Source organism: Stegodyphus dumicola, chromosome 3 (genome assembly GCF_044657685.1).
Source record: "Stegodyphus dumicola isolate Sdum_Otavi_A_Nest chromosome 3, ASM4465768v1".
Lineage (NCBI taxonomy): Eukaryota > Metazoa > Arthropoda > Arachnida > Araneae > Eresidae > Stegodyphus > Stegodyphus dumicola.
The window spans coordinates 277,897,107-277,916,432 of NC_140770.1; the positions used below are offsets into that span (position 1 = coordinate 277,897,107).

Genomic DNA, 19,326 nt, shown 5'->3' on the forward strand with positions numbered 1-19,326 from the left:
AATATGGAATATAATCGCCTCTAGAAGCAATATAGCACATTCAGCGATGTGTGATGCTTTCAATTATGCGGTCTATCAGTTCCATAGTAAGCGAGAGCCATTGCTCTTGCAAAGTAGTTGCAAGCGCGGCAAGGGTCTAAGGGGGCAGATTGAGAGCAGCTAAACGTCTCCCTAAAGCATCCCAAACGTGCTCGATAGGATTCAAGTCCGAGGATCGAGCTGGCCACTCCATGCGCATGATTATTTGCTGTTGAAGATAATCATATATGATGTGAGCCCTGTGTGGTCTTGTGTTGTCATCCTGTGACAGGAAAGCATCACCTATTGCCCTGGCATATGGGTGCACATAAACATCGAGGATGTCATCTCTAAAAATCTGAGCATTTACGGTTCGCCTTGGAAAGACATGGAGGTCTGTGCGTCCACCCAAAGAGATGCTACTCCAAACATAGACACTGCCCCTTCCGTATGCATCTCTTTCACAGATGCTTGACGGATGATAACGGGTTTCAGGTTCTCTCCATATCAAATAACGCCTACTATCGCTTTCTAGACTAAACCTGGATTCATCCATACAGAGAACCGCCCTCCAGTGATCAGACATCCAGTGGAAATGTTGTGCCCACTAAAAACAGTCCCTCCTATGGCGCGACGCGAGCGGCACACAAATGGTTGGTCGCCTCGCATACAGACCACCTTCGTGAAGCCTTCTATGCACAATTGATGTTGACACGAACCTTCCGGTGGCTGCAGCAAGGGAGGATCTAAGAAGAGTCTGAGTAGCGGTTCTATTCCTGAGTGCACATAATGTCAAATATCGATCATCGGCGCTCGTCGTAGCAGTTGGCCGTCCTTGGCTGAACCTCCTAGATGCCGAATCTGTGATTTGAAATTGCCTCCAAAGTCTATGAACCACAGAAGGACTCACATTTAGCCATCTCTGGTCACTTCTGTTTGACTTTGTCCTGCCTCTAGTCTCCCAATGGCTTTCTGTCGTAGTTCTGAAGGCAAATGATGCCTGGAGATCATTGTTACGAATGGCTATCTCAGATTTCTGATGTCGCTATCACAGTGCAATATGTGTGCTTGCTCTCAAACATGGACTTTTATGCTCCTCGCAGATAACGTATTCCGAGTGCAGCGGCATTAATTTGCATATACGAGTTTTACTCAGCTATGCTTACTTGGAAACATATTCAAATTTTACACGGTTTGGCTTATTTTTGAGGGAATTATCGCTGTTTTTGTGATTTTTCCTAATTTATGATAACCAGTGTATTAAAAAACATACCCAAGATGGCTTTACCTTTCCGAGGAAGACCATGCACCCCACCAAATTAAGCAAAGGTTTTCTTGACTTGGATGTTAGCAACAAATTTAACGTATTTAGTGATTCCAACAAGGCTAATACTACAAGTAATGACATAGTTATTTGCGACACTGACAATGTTAGCACAAATATTGATAATGGAAAGTCAGATAAGGTTATAACCCCACATAATGTGGAGTCTCCAGTTGTCAGAATGAATCAGACTATGGTTATTCCCACAATTACTTTGTCAAAAAGTTGTCCAATATCTACTTTCAGTTTACTTCCCACATACACATTATCTATAGAGATTCTTAAAGTTATCTCCGCTAACACTGATGAACATCGGAACATAAGTGCTTACTTAACTCAGAATAATGTTCAGCATTATGTGATGTACCAGAAGAAAGTTAAACCCTTGAAAGTAATTATCAGGGGGTCTCTGATTGTTCAGTTAACAATATAATGGATGAACTTCTCAAGGAAGGATTTAACATGATAAATGTTGTTCAGATGATTAAATTTAGAACACGAGTTCCAATGCTGTTGTTTCAAGGCGTACTTAGTAACAAGCCACGCTCTGAAAAAACATGATGATGTAAAATTAATGAATTTTATTGCATCAATACAGACATATAAAAATATGAGGACAAACTCAGAAGTAAAAACTGAAAATGAGATCATTCCAGTTCCAAATTCCTACAAATACCTGGGTGTAAGTATCGGCAGTCTGCTTTCAAAGATCATGTCACAGAAAAAAAATAAAGTAAACAGAGCTTTCATGGCCTTATACAGTCTATTAGACAAAAAATCTAAGTTAGCTAGAACTAATCTAAATTATCAAGTTAAAGAACATTCTGATATTAATCAGACCCATATTATTATATGCAAATTCATACAGATTTAAAGATAATCCGATTCAAGAACAAATCGTAATAGATGTACATAATTTCTTTGAAAAAAATGGAAAAGCCATCTTATAGTGCAATTATAGAAATTGTTAACTATGACCCTACTGTGGAAAGCATAGTGAAAAGACCTAGGTCAATTCACCACAATTCAAAGTGGTAAAATTGTAAATATTTACTTACAAAGGGAAATGGACTTTGCTAAAATAACTTAGTTTATTATTCATGTTATTTTTCATTACTTATATATTATTTTACTGTGATTCTGCCAAAGTCAAATGGACTTTGTGCCTGGCAGAGCAGGCTATAGACTTTGTTAATTAACCAAATGTTATTTATTGTGTTACAAATTGTGTGTATGAAATTACTATGCTTTCATGGTAGAACATCCTGATTTGCCAGTTCATATCATGTGATCTCATCTCGCGTAAACTACATTACAAAAATCTAATTCTCTCAATAATAATCTACATTAATTTCAAGTTAAAGCTGATTATGGAATACAAGTTTAAAAGCAAGAATTATTTCAATTCGTCCGAAATGCATACTGAGAAATTATGCAAAACCACATCGCTTTACTTCACTAGCGCATTCTCATTAGAACTGATGAACTTAACCATTGACTTTGGCTTTCCTATATTTTCGCCTTCGGATAAGCGGTGCCATTGCACCCTAATTGACTTAATTACCCCGAGTGGCTTTAGGGTATAAAATTGAACTACCTGGTAAAAATTTTATGTAATTGTATGCCAGTATTGAAAGAAACGATCTGCAAAGACCATGTATCCTCCCAATATCCCGGATTATTAACATGGACAGTAACAGCGATTCTCTTCAGCATGGAGCAGCGAGCTGATGTATGGAATTCTGACATGGAAAGGAGATGTCGAAGATTATAATGAAAATAGGAATCTAGCCGGATGTAATTAGACACAGCAGCACTTATATGAAGTATTGTATGCATTAATTTAAACAAAAGTGCAATTTTTTTTTTTGCAGCTGAGGATGATGGTTCGGTAAAAACACCGAAACTAGTCCTGTGAAAATTTGAAAATATAACGCTGATTTTTGTTGTTTGACCTCTAAATTAATATTTGTTTGTCGTGTTATTGTATGTAATTGTTGCAGCCATGTACCTGACAACACATCAGTCAAGTTAGTTACCCGTTATCCATCCATCATCTTCATGTTTTATTTTTTCCTCGCATGTCATAGGTTGACGCTCATCAGTTTTGTTAAGCTCAAGGAAAGCATCCATTAAAGTTTACATTTAACATGCAGTACATACGGTCTAGGTAAGGAACGAAGTTTCCCTATACTTCAAAAATCACATGATTAAGAAGAGCCCCTCCCCCCGAAGTTAAAAATAGCATTAGATTGACGGCACAGATTTAAACTTGTCATACTGTGTGAAGTATGATATTAATTATATATATTATTAGTTTTTACAGTAAAATATTTAAAATAAGTATGTATCCTTGATCTTTGGAATTAGAAGGCACATGAAACTTTTATCTCCATTAATTTTTGCTATGTGTATTCCAATTTTGACAAACATGACTAAACTGGTAGATTTGGTATAAGTTTATTCACAGTATTCTAGAAAATATAAATATTTTCCAAATATAAGTTAACCAAATTTAACAATCTCAAACATATTAATTTTAAATTCTTTTTAGTTCAAAATGGATACTTTTGGCAACTTCAATTTTTTTTTTTTTTTTTTTTGTAAAGTGGTTTAGCATGTCCGAAGAACGGTGTAAAAGTCTATTTAATGCCCAATAAAAAAGAAAGACACTCGAGAAACAAAACCACAGGTACAGATCATACGCTACTCATCTGCAAGACCATACTCACTGTATCCTGTGCTCACTTATATAAAGGTATCCTGTTCAAGAATACCTTTATAAAGTTAGCCTAAAGAAAATAAAAAATGCTCATATTTCTATATTCGGGCAGATCACAACAGCCAACGTCTTATTTGTAACACAGCTATAATAAACACTTTGTCCCCATTATCATCTTTATTACTAAACTTGACAGAAAATTCTGAAAAAGTACTAGGAAAAGTAACTAACTTCACAAATTCCCATTCTGGATTATCATATTTTTAATTTATTATGTTTTTACAGTACTTACGGTACCACTTCCTTTAAAATTCCGCAGTAATGACTTATGATTCAGCCAATGGTAAATGAAATAATACGTAAGTATTGCTTTTACTACTGCCTGACGTGTACTGCAGTAATCTCTCTGAAACGTTCCTTCAAACTTAAGCAGTGTTCAGTGTATCAGAGAAAGAGAGAGCAAACCCTCTAATTACTTGAAGTCTGCTAACAATTTTTTACAATGAACAATTTGTTTTTTTTGTTTTTCTTCATTAATTTAATTTTGCTTCTGTCCATATTCTAAACAAATTTTCTTCTTCACACTTAAATTATTTTTTTATCCTTGGCTATTAATTATTATCCCTTTGTTACTAAGAACCTAGCAATACAAATATATATTTTTTCTAAAAATTATGTATGTTAGTAGTCATACAGCCTCCCCTTTCTTTCAAACACATTTTCAGATTTTTTCAACTCAGTGAAAAATGATATGCTATCATTAATGACTGAAAATTTTACACTGTAGTGCTCAGTCGAAGTACCAGCAATATGAATGTTCCGGTCAGCGAAAGCACAACAATTTGACATTACTTTTAATAAAATTTACAAATTTACTAAATCAACACATAAATATAAAAATGTAGAATATTATACCTGAGCAACATATTTTCCACGTATATTTTTGTATTGGTGAATGATATGAGCACTCAGGTTGCCACTAGGATCAATATCACCCAATAAAATTGGATATGCCTAAAAAAATATATATATATTTGATATTACTTAAAAGCTATGACTGTGTGACAAATTCATAAAAATAATAAATATCTTTTATTATATAATAAGCTAGTTCCATTATGTTCACTACAATGAAATATCTATTACATCTTAGCCCTGCAATACCTTACGTAAATGTGCTCATAGACATTTGAGCACACATACATTTTTTTTTCTTCACAAAAAGTAATAAAAGAGGTGATTTCTAATAAATATTGTTAAAGTATACTAATCTTACACTATTTCGCATTGCACACCTATTTACAGCAATACAGAAAAATAGTTAACATAAAGTAAAAAATAGAGTACCTGGATCGTTTACTTTATGCTAATTTAAACTAATGATGATCTGAGTATTTTTACTGGATTGATCAACTAAGTGGCAATGAAAAGATGAATCTTTTCCTTATATAATTTAAGGATCTTTTGAATGCAATTACGTTTTAGCTAATTTTAATTATTAGAATAACAGACAAATAGTGAATCCTGGGCAAGCTAGTAATTTTACAGCAGAATAATTACCAGTAATTACATAAATAGTAATTTTTTAATGAATAATGAATAACATTGCGGACTTCAGATATTTAAAAATTATTTCTAAATTTCTTAAATTTTTTAATGATCTTTACATATTTTACATTTAAAACTGTTTTTTATACTTATATAATTTTAACATTACCTTTCATTAGGATTTATGTAGCAATTAATCCTATTCTAAAACCAGAATTTTAAATAAACCTGATTTCTTAGATTTTTGGAATACTAGAAAAGGCTGTTTTCTAAATTACAGATACACTAAGACTGAACTGACAGCGATTTGAAAAAACTTTAATTCCTTCAAGCAGAAAAGCATTTCATGGTTTTGAAACTAGGCTAAAGCACAAAAAGATATGATTAATTAGATTCACATGACTTTAAAATATAAAAATACTCGTTAAGTTAAAAGCAGCAGTTACTTAGATTCAAGTGAATTTATGTATTTTATAACTGATCATGAAAACTTAAGAAGATCCTGTAAAAACTCCATCAATTACTCTAGTAAGGTTTGAAGGAAGAGATTTAATTAAAAAATTAATAAATATGAATTATGAATATGACACATAAAAAATTGCAATCTCAGACCTTCAGTTGACTAAACCTACGACAACAAGTCGATCGCAACACACTTTTAAGATAAAAAGTAGCTCTTATATATAGAAAGTTGTCCACCTCTGCTATAGATTATTTGAATTATTTAAATGAAATTTAGTATTTGGTGATAAGCCTTTAGTTACTACAATAGCTTTTAATCTATTTGGCATTGAATAGACAAATTTTTCTCAGTAATTGAAAGTAATTTTTTACCCTTATTTTTTTAATGTCTTTTCTAAATCTTTTGAATAGGATGTAGCAAGATTTTTTAAAATTTTCAAGTGGGCTGTAGATTACGGTATATCGTCACCAATTTGCGAAACCTAGCCAAATTTGGCAACATTGCATACCAAGCTGCGGAAACTATTAGGGTTACCATTTGTACTATTTAACTGGGCATTTTGAATATTCGTCATTTTACCGTGCTCTTCGTGGATAATCCAGCGAGTTAATGGCTGACGCCGAAAGAGTAGAATGAATGGAGTTTACATATCTGATTAGGTTTCAAGACAAGGATGAAAGGCGTACGATAGACAAGTGCATAAATTTTGTCTTTATTCCGAAAGTGCACGAGTGTCGTGTGTGCAAAAGTAGGTGGAAATTAGCTGAAAGAAGAGATGCGACAAATGTGTGTGAATGGCGGTATGTGTGCCCAGTCCTTCCAAAGTCAAAAAGGGATCTAGGAAAGAGCTCTTGGTTTTCCACAAGACAGTTGAAAGACATGCAAGAATCTAACATATTTGTGGGGTCAGAAATGCATGTGAGAGATCATACTGTGGCAGATTCGAAGATATTTTGTTAACAGGTGTGTGTGGAGGTGTGCTTGAGAAATAACATACTTGGAAAGGCTGGAAGTGTGATTGAAACTGATGAAAGCAAGTTTGGAAGAGGAAAGTATCACAATGAAAAGCACAAGGAAGACAAATGTATGATTGGAAATATTGAAGGGGGGATAAAATAAATACTTTTTCTGCATGGTTGAGAAGTGATTGAAAGAATATCCTTTAACCCGTTCAGCACGGGTGTGTCATATATGCATCAGCAGCAAACATTACCTCACGGCCGGGTGTGTCATATTTGAATCACCATTTAATTCATTTTACCAGACGGGCATACCACATTTGATTTTCTAAATAGAACGTTTAATTAATATTTTTTTTTTTTGCCGCTAGATGTAGCCGTATGCCTGTTATGGGGAAATATTTTGAAAGTTAAGTATGTTTACCTTCATTCCTATGCAATGATTTTTATTTTTGGTATTTTGTTTCAGAATGAGAGGGAGATTCGTGGGTGGGTGTTGAGCAATGTAATGTCTCTTTAACTGTGTCATTTGATATAAACAAATGCACATGCTCTCGCTGCATTGAGGTTTTATTTTTATTTTTGTGATATAGTGGGATAGAGGTTCCATCATCAGAGTTTTTTTTTTTATTACTCTTAGATTTTTCGTGCTTTGAGATGAATATTTTTAATCAAAAGCAGTATTTAAACCTAGAATATACACAATCACTAATTGTTGAGTAACGTAATGGCTCTTACTGTAATTTATTAATTTTTCTAATATTTTTTTATTTTTTTATCGTTATAGTGAAGATGTTCTATCAGTAGAGGCTTTTTTATTACTCTTTGAGATGAATATTTTGCATCGCTTAGCAAAAGTGTTTTTTTTTTTTTTTTTTTTAAATGGCAAAATTAAAGCACTATCTGTACAAATGCTAAATGAGTCAAATTTGCTGAGTAAAATAGCAGCAGATATTATATTCCTGTGACTAATGCAACGTCGGACTTTGCGTACACCCATGTTTTAAAGAATTATCATACACCGTCTCTTTTTGAAACATTGCTTACTTTTCGCTGTTTGCTCATGAAAGACAGTTTTAATATTTTTTAATTTCAATTCAGTTTTAATATTTTAAAATTTTAATTGTGTGTTCTGTTAAATAAAATCTGCGATTATTTGGATATTTTTTCATATATATATATATATATATATATTTATTTGTGGGATAAGGAGAAAATTATATTATTCTAGAATGAGTATTTTATAAAATTTTTAAGGAAAATATAATAATAAAGGCTTAAAATTAATTCTGACGACTACCTGAATGTTCTTCTCATAATGTACCCAAAATTGGACGACAAATTTCATTTATATGAATTTTTTCTCAAAGTTAGGCTTAGCAGTGTAAATTGGCCGTTCCCACAGGACGACGCATCCGGTTAACGCGCCGTCCCAAGAGAACGCTTCGGTAACAGAGGTGCCAAAGCGTTCTCTTGGGAAGCTCCCCTTCGCGAATGGGTTAAAGATTATAAAAGAAAATATTTTGTCGAGACATATTATTATTTTGGACCACTGGAAGTCATATGATTGTCTTAGTGATTAGGGATTTATACACTTCTACACAAATCACAGTCTCATTTTTAATGGTCCGGAGAGAAATGACACAAATTCTATTAAGGATACATAGAGTGAAAGCAAAAAAAGTTTGAAGCGATACATACCTGGCTGAGTACATGTGGCAGAAAAGCATGCAGATTTTATCACCGAGTGACCGCTTTAAGGAATTTTTTAAAGCCATAAAGATTGTTTATCCACCACAGTCATCAGATGTATGACTGGTAAAGGAAAGGCTCATTTTTATTACTTTTCATAGATTTGTTAAACTGATTTTGACTCTGAATTGATAAATACAGATTTTGATTTAAATACAAATCACAATCAAAATAATTTTCGTTGGATGTATATTATATGTGGTTTGAATAAAATATACATGTAACAATATCTTTATATTGTTTTATAAGAACAGAAAAGACAGGCAAATTTTGCATTTAAGAAAAAAATTACATAATCAAATGTTATATGACTTAATTTTGAGACTAGTTTTTACTTTATAAGTTTAAATTTTTCTTAAAAATAAGTAGTGGTTAACTTTTGCTGTTGCTTGTGATAAATAAATGTGTACCTGAATGTTGATTTATAAAGGCTATTTCATATTTTATTTAAATTATTTCTTACATTGAAAATCAATTTATAAAATATTAAAAGAAAAAAGCATTCAACATTTACTTTGAGCCACTGAATATATAACGTTTTTTTTTTTTTTTTTTTTTTTTTTTTTTTTTTTTTGCATAGCAGAAAAATATAACTTAATGCAGTGTTTGAAACATTTAATATGTACGGATAAACACTAGCTTGAAAAAGTCAGTTTTTAAAATGCAAAATTAAAACAACCAATTTTAAGATTCTAATGAAATAAAGATTAATTTTCTGACACTTTACTATTTATCAAACATTCACTGCATAAAAATACTTTTTAGGAATGTAATGGGAAGGGAAGAACTTACCTCCATAGGACCAACTTGATTAGATCCAACATAAGTGGCCCCAAAACGATATCCCGAAGGAGTCGTATTGCTCATGCTCAAGTTTATAGAGTGACTAACCTGAAAATGACTACTCAGCATTTTATTAATCATTAACTTAGATCCTTCAAATGTAGTTGGGAAAACATCTGAAAGAAAAAAAAAAAAAAAAAAATTCTCCAAATGAGAACAAATAAGCACAAAGCAAAATAAATAATACAATTATTACAGCAGAATTAACATAAAAATACTGGGTTTAGGTTATTTCAATATGGAAAAGCACATTGAGGCCAGGACTTGGAAGAGAAGGACTAGTTCATAGAGCCTCCCTTCCCTGAAACAGGAACTGAGGAGTGCTGGAGTAGTCATGTTGACACTGGCTGCAAAGACACAATTCTCAGCAAAGAAATAAACATTAAAAAAAAAAAAAAAAAAAAAAAAAAAGCCTTAAAAAACTGTGCATGAACAAATAGCTTTTAGCTTTAATTTAGAAGACAAGATGCCATTACTGTAAGCATTTATAACATTTAAAAAGTTAATACTTATTTACTAATTAAAAAATAATAGATAAACTATACTAAAATTTTCTTAAACGTTGTATACCTTTTATCCCTGTGGATTTATTATTAAATCATGAACAAAATACTTTAGCATAATCTTTTCTTTATCTGCATAATAAGTGGGAGAACTCTATTACTCTTTCTAAGATAACTATAACAGCCTTTTAAAGATAGAGGAGGAAAAAACTTGACGTAGTTTTGAATATATATGTCAATTCTTTTTTTTTCCCCTGCAGCTGAAGAAGAGGAACTTACGTTTGACTGCCTATGAGATCGATAGTTTTATTCAAAATTTAATCTATTCTAAGACCTAATTATAAATTTTACATTGGCATATTTCTCTGCCGATTTGATATAATAACAGATACTGTAAAAATAACTGTCTAACTGAGTTTTACACACATACATTAAATTATTACACATTACACTTAAATAAATACAAGATCGAACCCTTAAGGTTGACAAAACAACTTTGCTCAGAATATCTAACGAGAATTACTTAATTTTTCAAAAGATGAGCAAAGGTGAAAGATCTTTTTTTTTCGCAAATTTACTTTGACGTTTCAGACAATTATAAATTAGCTAAAATGCTGAGTTAAAAAAAAAGGCTAAACTCAGTGGCATAACAGCCCTAAAGCTGCGTTCAGACGTGGGCATAAAGCGCAAGGTTCACACCTGCGAGACGGGGTTCTAAGCTGTGGCCATTGAGAGAAGTTAAATTTGCGCATGCGTGAATGTGTCCACACCTTTTGTGCGCTGTTTTCCAGCTCAACTGATTTCTTGCACTCGCTCTGCTCGTTTTCGTTATTTTGTGCCATGGCTTTTTCAGCTCAACACAGTTTTACTGGTTCAACAGAATGCTCTTTTATCTGCCCTTCTTATAAGCCAAGTGGCAACGGAAGAAGGTAAAAAAGAAAAATAACAAAATGGTCTAGATATTTTTTTGAAAGACCAATACTTGGTTGGCACATATCTTTCTGTGCAAAGCAGTATGGAATATTTCTGCATTGTACTGTAGTACTCTCTATACTATAAACATGCACATGCATATTTATATACTATATAAAACCTTCTTCAATTTTTATATATAATTTCTCTTAGGAGAAATACGATATCCTAAATATGCCTAATTAAAAAAAAATCTTAAGGATAACTAACAGATAGCCTGTATATAATATTTTTCTATTTTGCAGGTGTGAAAGCAGTTAAGCTAAAAACAGTACTTACCATACATTATTATTATTTTTTTTTTTTTAAATTTTCAATCAAAAGGAACATGTTTCTGTGACAGTGAAACGTTTGCTTAGCATTCCTTATTCACTGTCCCTGTCGATCACTATAGTAGTTTGCTGCACTACCAGTATCAATTATCACTAGTACTAGTATCCAACAACTGGTCACAATGACTAGCAACCACAACTAGTACAATACTAGGAAACGTTCACCCAACAATGTATTTTATGCTCAATCATTAAATACATTTTGCTGTCTTGCCAACTGTTTGTATACATCTATTTTTAATTATTTGCATGTATAAGCCGCACCCCTGAATTTAAGTTCAACATATGCTGTCATTTCTATTTACGACCAAACCTCAAAAGAAATTTCACATTCACAAATTTTAGGTAACCAAGTCTTCAAATACATCAAAATTATAAACATTCATACCTTATCCAGGAATTTCTACCAGAGAAATAGCATGAATTTAATGATTCAAAACTCATTCAAATGATAGTAATAAAGAGTGGATAATAATAACAAATACTATTCATTAAATTATAGTCCATGTTATGAATTATGTGTGCTATTTAGTTTCATTAAAAGTAAATTCCTTTCATGGAGAACGTAATTAAAAAACAGTACAGAACTTCAACAGGAGACAAAACTGTCTAAACTGTTCACTGTTGTTTTAAGGATATTTCACTACATTTGTTCTTTCTTGGAATTCATAAGAGCATTTTCTCAAAAGATTAATCTTTTATTACTTATATAAAGCTTACACCATTGAATTGACTATTGTGACTATTCTTAAATAAGTGAAAATAATTTTTTCTTTCTTTTTTATAATAGTATTTTTACTGTTAAAAAAAAACAGCAGATTCTTGATATTAATTTGATGTTTTAGTAAAATTAATTCATGAAGTTTGTTTGGAAAGAAAATCAGCATTTGAAGCAAATAGCAATACAATATTTCTAGCTTTTTTAATAAATTTATTCTTAAATACAAAAAATAATTAAACAGGAAAAAAAATATAGTAAAAATTTAAAAAAATTATAGACAGAAAGAAAGTAATACCAATAATTTACACAGAAAAAATAAAATTTTTGCAAGCATGCATTTTTTTAAGAATTTTCATAATAAAATGAAAAATATTGAATGGGATCAAACATCTACAGGATCATACAGAGCGTGCATAATCCTGAGCTTAACTTTCGCTTTACGAATTTCATCCATATTTTTCAATATAAATGGAAAAACTCATTAAAAATGCATGCCATTATCGTAGACTTCTCGCGAGATCAACTCTTTATTTTGTTCAGATACGATTACAACTCATTATTTGTTTTACAACTCATTCAGATACGATGTGTTCCATATTAAAAAAAAAACGTTGCCTTCGATGTGACAGCGAAATCATCTAAAGAAAGCCAATTCGTTTTAGCTTTGCTCTGATTGGTCGATGCTTATCCCAAACTCGGCGTAAAGTTGAAAACTTGGAACCCTATGCCACGAGCCTTAAACCAGATTCTGTGACGTAGCAGTGACTGGTTGCCTTGGCAACAGAGCTCGGCTTTAACCACTTACGCCCTCGTCTGAACGGGGCCTAAGACTGCGTTTAGATGGGGGCATAAAGGGCATAAGTGGTTAAAGCTGAGCTCCATTTCCAAGGCAACCAGTCTGTGCTAAGTCACAAAATCTGGTTTAGGGCACACGGCGTAAGGTTCTGAGTTTTCAACTTTACGCCAAGTTTGGGTTAAGTGTTGACCAATCAGAGCGAAGCGGCTTTCTGCAGATGATTTCGCTGTCACATTGAAGGTGGACTTTTTTTAATATGGAGCATATCGTATCCGAACGAAATAATGAGTTGATCTCGCAAGAAATCTACGATGATGACATGCATTTTTAATGAGTTTACACAATAAATTGAAAAATACAGTACACTCCCGATTATCAGCGCCAAGTTTTTTTTTGTTTGCAAGTGTAAAGCAAAGAAAATAAAAATGTTCACAAAACTGAGAAAAATGTTAAATTTGCTAACATCATGCTTACTTATAGCAAAAATATCTCAGGCCTTCTCGGAACCTTCTCCTCTGATGAGTAAATGATTTCTTACTCACCCTTGCAGTGCCCGCTTCACTGTGCTCTCTCGTCTTAATCTTACTGACACGTCCACTTCCTCCCACTCACCATTGTTAGTTTAAGCCTGATAGTGTTTGCGAACCAGCCAGAGTTAATTTCTTATCTTTTATTGTGTTCAGTGCTTGTGCTTTTTGGTTTTGTGTTTTTCGTTACCGATTTAAAATGTCAGGAAAACGAAAGAAGGTTGTGTTGACGATTGCACAAAAAACTAGAATTAATTTCCAAAGTACCAAACGGCACTACAAGGCAGCAGATGGATTACGGAATCGCGGAAACAACAGTGCGTGACATTCTAAAGCAAAAAGACAAACTGGTAAACTTTGCATTCAATGTCGGACAGTGCTTCCGCAATGAAAACGTGAAAAACTATGAAGGGTAGTGCTTCCGCAATGAAAACGCGAAAAACTATGAGGGGTTCTACCTTTGATGAGCTAGACATGGCATTGACAGAGTGGTTAGCTCAAGTTTGAAAAGAGGGTACTCCTGTAAATGGTCTTATCATTGGGGCGAAGGCAAAAACCTTTTTTGAGTTGTAAGGCCTGAAAGGAAATTTTGATGCGTCTTCTGGATGGTTGACTCGTTTTAAGTAGCGACATGGAATTCGAGAAATTAAACTTCATGGGGAGAATATATTAAGCGTAATAAGCTAAAATATTAAGCGTTAGTTCAACATTTCCTGCTGTTTATTTTACTTTTTATACATAAAATGATTTTTCAAAGTTTGAATGACTGTTTTCTTATTTGCTATACACGTTTTTAGCTTTTTTTCGGATTATCTGCGTCTTTTGTTATCCACAGCAGCCACGCCACCCAATTCCGCGGATAATCGGGAGCGTACTGTATGGATGAAACTCGTAAATTGAAAATTAAGCTCAGGATCATGCACGCTGTGTATGATCCTGTAGATGATTGATTCCATCCATTATTTTTCATTTTATTATGAAAATTATTTAAAAAATGAATGCTTGCAAAAATTTTATTTTTTCTATGTAATCTACTATTATCATGTAAATAATTGTATTCTTCACATTAATAGAATCTTGTCTTCCATACATGTATTTATTTATTTCGTCAAAAGCAAATTATTCTTTGGAAAAATACGAGACATTATATCACCATCTTTCTCATTTGGATGAATTTCATGGCACTTTGCTAGAATGCATGAAGACATACTACATCAACGATACTTTGCTACAGTGATCTCAGACTTACATTGCACACCAGCCAACGCACAATCTGAAAGTAGCTGACGGGCAGCAGTTACACACAAAAAGAGGTATGATTTATTTCTTTAACAAAGTTTGTTAATTAAATTAAAAACTTTTTACTAGATATTTGTAAAACTATATGAATAAAAACAATGCAAGGAAAAATATCAAATTTATACTGTCTAACCACACTAGCGAGAGCATTTTGGCTGAGAGCCAAGATGGGTCAGTTTAATTGAAGGGGTGTAGGTGAAAAGCTTGGGTAAGTTTCCCCTCTCAGAAGTCTGGGGGTCATTTAGTGCTTTGGAACTACTCTTATATGCGTCCTCAGGTCGCCCAAATCCCCGCTGCCATATTACTATCTAAATTTTTTGTCTATTTCGAACTTTAAATCTAAAATGTGTCCCAAAATGCGGCCATGTGCTCAGCGATATGTTTTAATTTAACATCTCAAATTGCACAATCTAGGCATTGGAAGAATCTATGAACTACGCACACCTCACTTTAATAAATTAACATAGCAACAATAAATTTCAAAGAATACCATGTACACAGCATTTTGTTTCAACTTTAAAAAACATCTACAAATTGCACAATCTAGGCACTATGTACTAATCAACAAAATAAACTAAAATAAATTTGTAACAATTAAAAAAAAACAATAACAACAGAAATTCATACTAAACAATGAACATAACATTCTACAAAATAAGAACAAGAATAAAATAAAATGCACTTACCATGAATGAATGCTTTTTCCAAAAGCAGAAATACAAATTTCATATTGCCTTTAATACGCCACCACGTAATCACTATCCTATTTATATGACAGCCAGACACACTATCCAGAAAATTCATACTATGGTTCACAAATAAATGTTCAAAACCTTCTTTTCCTAAATCCTTGTAAGATTTCCATCCACCCAAAAAAAAAAAAAAACAGTTGTACCAAGATCAATCCACTCTTTAATACACTGCATCAGCATTTCCCTACTTCTATCATGCACAGCCACTAAAAATAATCTCCCACACCCTCTTTCCACGCATTCAAATACCCACTGCCCCTAAAGAGGATGGGCATGATGAGTTTTTTTTTTGCCAAACTTCAATTCATCAACTTCCACCACTTTATCTTCCCCCCCCCATCTTCTCAGACACAGAGCATTATACAGAGCAGACTCGTTAACAACTCCAAACCAAAAACTGTTTTCATGTAAATGTACTCAAAAACAAAGTATGTATTCTTATTGGAAAAATTCATAACTTAAGCTATTTATCTTTTAACAAGTACAGTACAAATTCCTAAATCCGGATGTCCATTATCCAGAATGATCCAAAATTCAGACCTCAAAACTATTTAATTCCCCCCTCCGTGCATAATAAAACATCTGGAGAATGCCGATTCTTAATTTCACTTTGACACTAAATAAAATACATTGTTACTGAAGAAACAATCATTTTAGCATAAATTTGTACGATCAGTAATTTGGCTCCGTTGCTGCTGCTTATCTACTTTGGTACACATCTTAAATGGAAACATTCCACTTGGATACATTGTTCATATGACACCAACCTGGCAAATCATTATTTATTCTACTTTCCTTTCATGACCATGTTTATCAAAAAATGACAACTTGAGTAGTGGCTCACAATTTTTTTTTTATATGGCTCACAATATACGTGGGAATTTATTTATTCAGAACTCTGATAAGAACATGCATACTGAGTCGGAAGTTTCAAGACTGGTTCATTTCTGAGTAGGGGAGCACGCGCAGGCCGGTTCCGGCGGGTGGGGAGTCTCAGGGAACGAACTGACGCTGCGGCAGTTGCCTCTGGAACCCTGAAAAGTGTGCATCACTTGCAGCGTAAGCGCGTGTCATTGAACTTGGTCGAATATGGAGCAACGTTAGGCGATTAAATTTTGCGTGCGACTGAACAAAACTGCCACAGAGACTCTCGGTATGATTCAAGAGGCCTTTAAGGAAGAAGCCATGTCCCATGCAATGGTTTTCATGTGGCACAAACGTTTCAAAGATGGCCACGGGAATGTTGAAGACGACGACCGCTCTGGGAGGCCATCATCAAGCTGAACGGATCAAAATGTGGAGAGAGTGTGGGAATTTTTAAACAAAACCGCCGTCTTAGTACTAGATTAATTGCCGATGAACTGGAACTCAGTCAGAGTACGGAGTGGAGGATTGTGATGGAGAATTTGATGATGCGAAAAGTGTGTACCAAACTGGCACCAAAAATTTTGTCGGTGGATCAGAAGAAACGGCACATGTCTGTTTGACAGAAAATGCTCCAACGGTTGAATGTTGATCCGAACCTTCTGGAGATGAGACCTGGGTCTACGAGTACGATCCTGAGTGAACCGTCAAAGTTCAGAATGGCACACTGCTTCCTCGCCGAAGCCCAGGAAAGCTTGCAGGAGCAAGTCGCACGTGAAGTGCATGCTGATTGTTTTTCTCTGATAGTAAAGGAGTAATTCACAAGCAAACTGAGAGATTAGCCATGGGAAGCCCCCTCAGTCCCATCCTGGCTGATATCTACATGCATTATTATGAATCAAAATCGTTTGAAACTTTAAACTTCCCGGTATGGTTCCGCTATGTAGACGATACTTTTACCCTGTTTGAAGGTAATAAAGATGATTTAAATAAAGTTTTTTCAACAATGAATTCTATTGATCCTGCTATTCAGTTCACTTTTGAACTTGAGACTTGCAATTCTCTTCCGTTTCTCGACATTCTGGTCACACGTAACACAGCCAACTTCAGTACTACGATTTAACGTAAACCATCATCGGTTTGCCTTTCACCACACTTTAAATCATGTCATCCGACAAAACAAAAGTTAGCTTCATTTTATTCCTATGTTTTCCGTGCTCTTCAAGTTTGCTCCTCCAAACTATCCCTTGATGAAGAACTAAATTATGTAAAAGCAATAGCTATTGACAGGAGCTTTTCACCCAACATTATTAATCAAGCAGTTAAAAAATTCTCATCTCAACAAACTAAAAGGCACACACTTGTTTTATAGGAGATTATTTATATATTATTATACAAATTTTGTTTTCATTCCCTTCTTTCTATCAATTTATAAAGTTGCACATATTTTGCAGAAATTTAACTTTCGGGTCGTTTATTCTCCCATCAATAAAATTCTGAGTTCCATACTCAAGGACCCCATTCCGGATATGAATTCCTGGGGTATTTATAGGATTCCTTGCCAGGGTGGTTTAATTTACATTGGCCAAACTAAGAGAGCCTTAAAATTTTACGTCAAGGAACATGAGGCATATGTTAGAAAAAAGGAAACACAGAAGTCTTCTGTTGCTCAACATTGTTGGTCCGAAAATCACACTTTCAATTTTTCTGCTGCTACAATTATTCAAAAAACATCTGCCATTGGAGAACTGGATTTTCTAGAGGCACTTCACATTCTAAAAAATCTTTCTGTTCTAGTTAACGATCCTAATTCCAATCCATCTTTGCCTTCGGCCTTCAAAGAAATTATGTTTTAGTTCTGGTTTCATCAACAGATGGCACCACTTGCTTATTCATGTCCAGGCCTTCTTATCTTATTTAATCATTATTTCTTACCTTGTTCATTTGCAGTTTTGCAGCCGAGGATGGTAGTTCGGTAAAATCATCGAAACTAGTCCTGTGAAAATTTGAAAATATAACGCTGATTTTTGTTGTTTGACTTCTGAAGTAGTATTTGTTTGGCGTGTTATTGTGTCTTAAGATAGGAGGAGGTTAGAGCAGAAAGTGGGGTTTAAGAAACTACTTGAGAAAGTTGGAGAGCGGTATGTAAATTCCAATGGGAGTATTAATCAGAAAAGTACTGGTCATTAAAGAATTAAATTGGAACACAGATAAGTGGAGGCTTCTAAAAAAGAGCATGCTTTCCAGGAAGCAGGTTTCGAGAAACAGCGGAAAATAATGTGTTACCAATGTGGAAAGGATGAATATCCAACCTAACTGTCGATCGCTGGAAACAAATAAGACTAATCTAGTGAATTTAGGAATGGAGAGTTTAGGGAAGTGTTTTGAGCCATATTTCAAGAAAGCAGTAATTAATGGGGTAGAGAGAGAATATCTGAGAGATACTGGAGCTGGAATAGTACTTAGATTAATACTAGTGACTTATTAGGGGAAACTGTGTGGGTGAAGCAGCCTTTGGACACAGAATGTAAATGTTTACCTTTGGTGAAAGTCACCACTGAAGGTATTCTTGGTGTGATAATCACAAAGGCAGTGGTTACACCAGTGAAGTTAGATAAAGAGTACTATTCGTTAGGAAATAAAACTGCGCAGCTGATAAAGGAAATTAGGAAACGATCGTTTCTCTTGAATGTTGTGTAAACTCGTAGTCATGAGGATGCGCGCAGGAATTTAGAAAAAGCGGGCGCGAAGGACTTTAGTTCCAGATCAGAAGAGGAGGAAGAGATAGAAAATAAAGGTGTGAATAATGAGCTTTTGGAAGAAGGGAAGTTAACAAGAAATACAGAGGAGTTGATTGAAATTCCAGACATCAGTTTAGAATAAAGATCTATCTTTGCGGATGTTTCACCAGCAGAATTCTCAGAAGCACAA

General features: G+C 33.9%; 1 protein-coding gene across 1 annotated transcript in view; it reads right to left on the reverse strand.

Annotated features, from left to right (window-relative positions):
- The window catches only part of Tom40 (Translocase of outer membrane 40), a 47,668-nt gene that overhangs the window by 14,742 nt on the left and 13,600 nt on the right, over positions 1 to 19,326 (reverse strand). Inside the window, exons 2-3 of the mRNA XM_085814209.1 lie at positions 9,579 to 9,745; positions 4,980 to 5,078 (exon numbers count right to left, since the gene is read on the reverse strand). Of these exons, the coding sequence (XP_085670335.1) occupies positions 4,980 to 5,078; positions 9,579 to 9,745 (266 nt within the window). The remainder of the gene's footprint in view (positions 1 to 4,979; positions 5,079 to 9,578; positions 9,746 to 19,326) is intronic.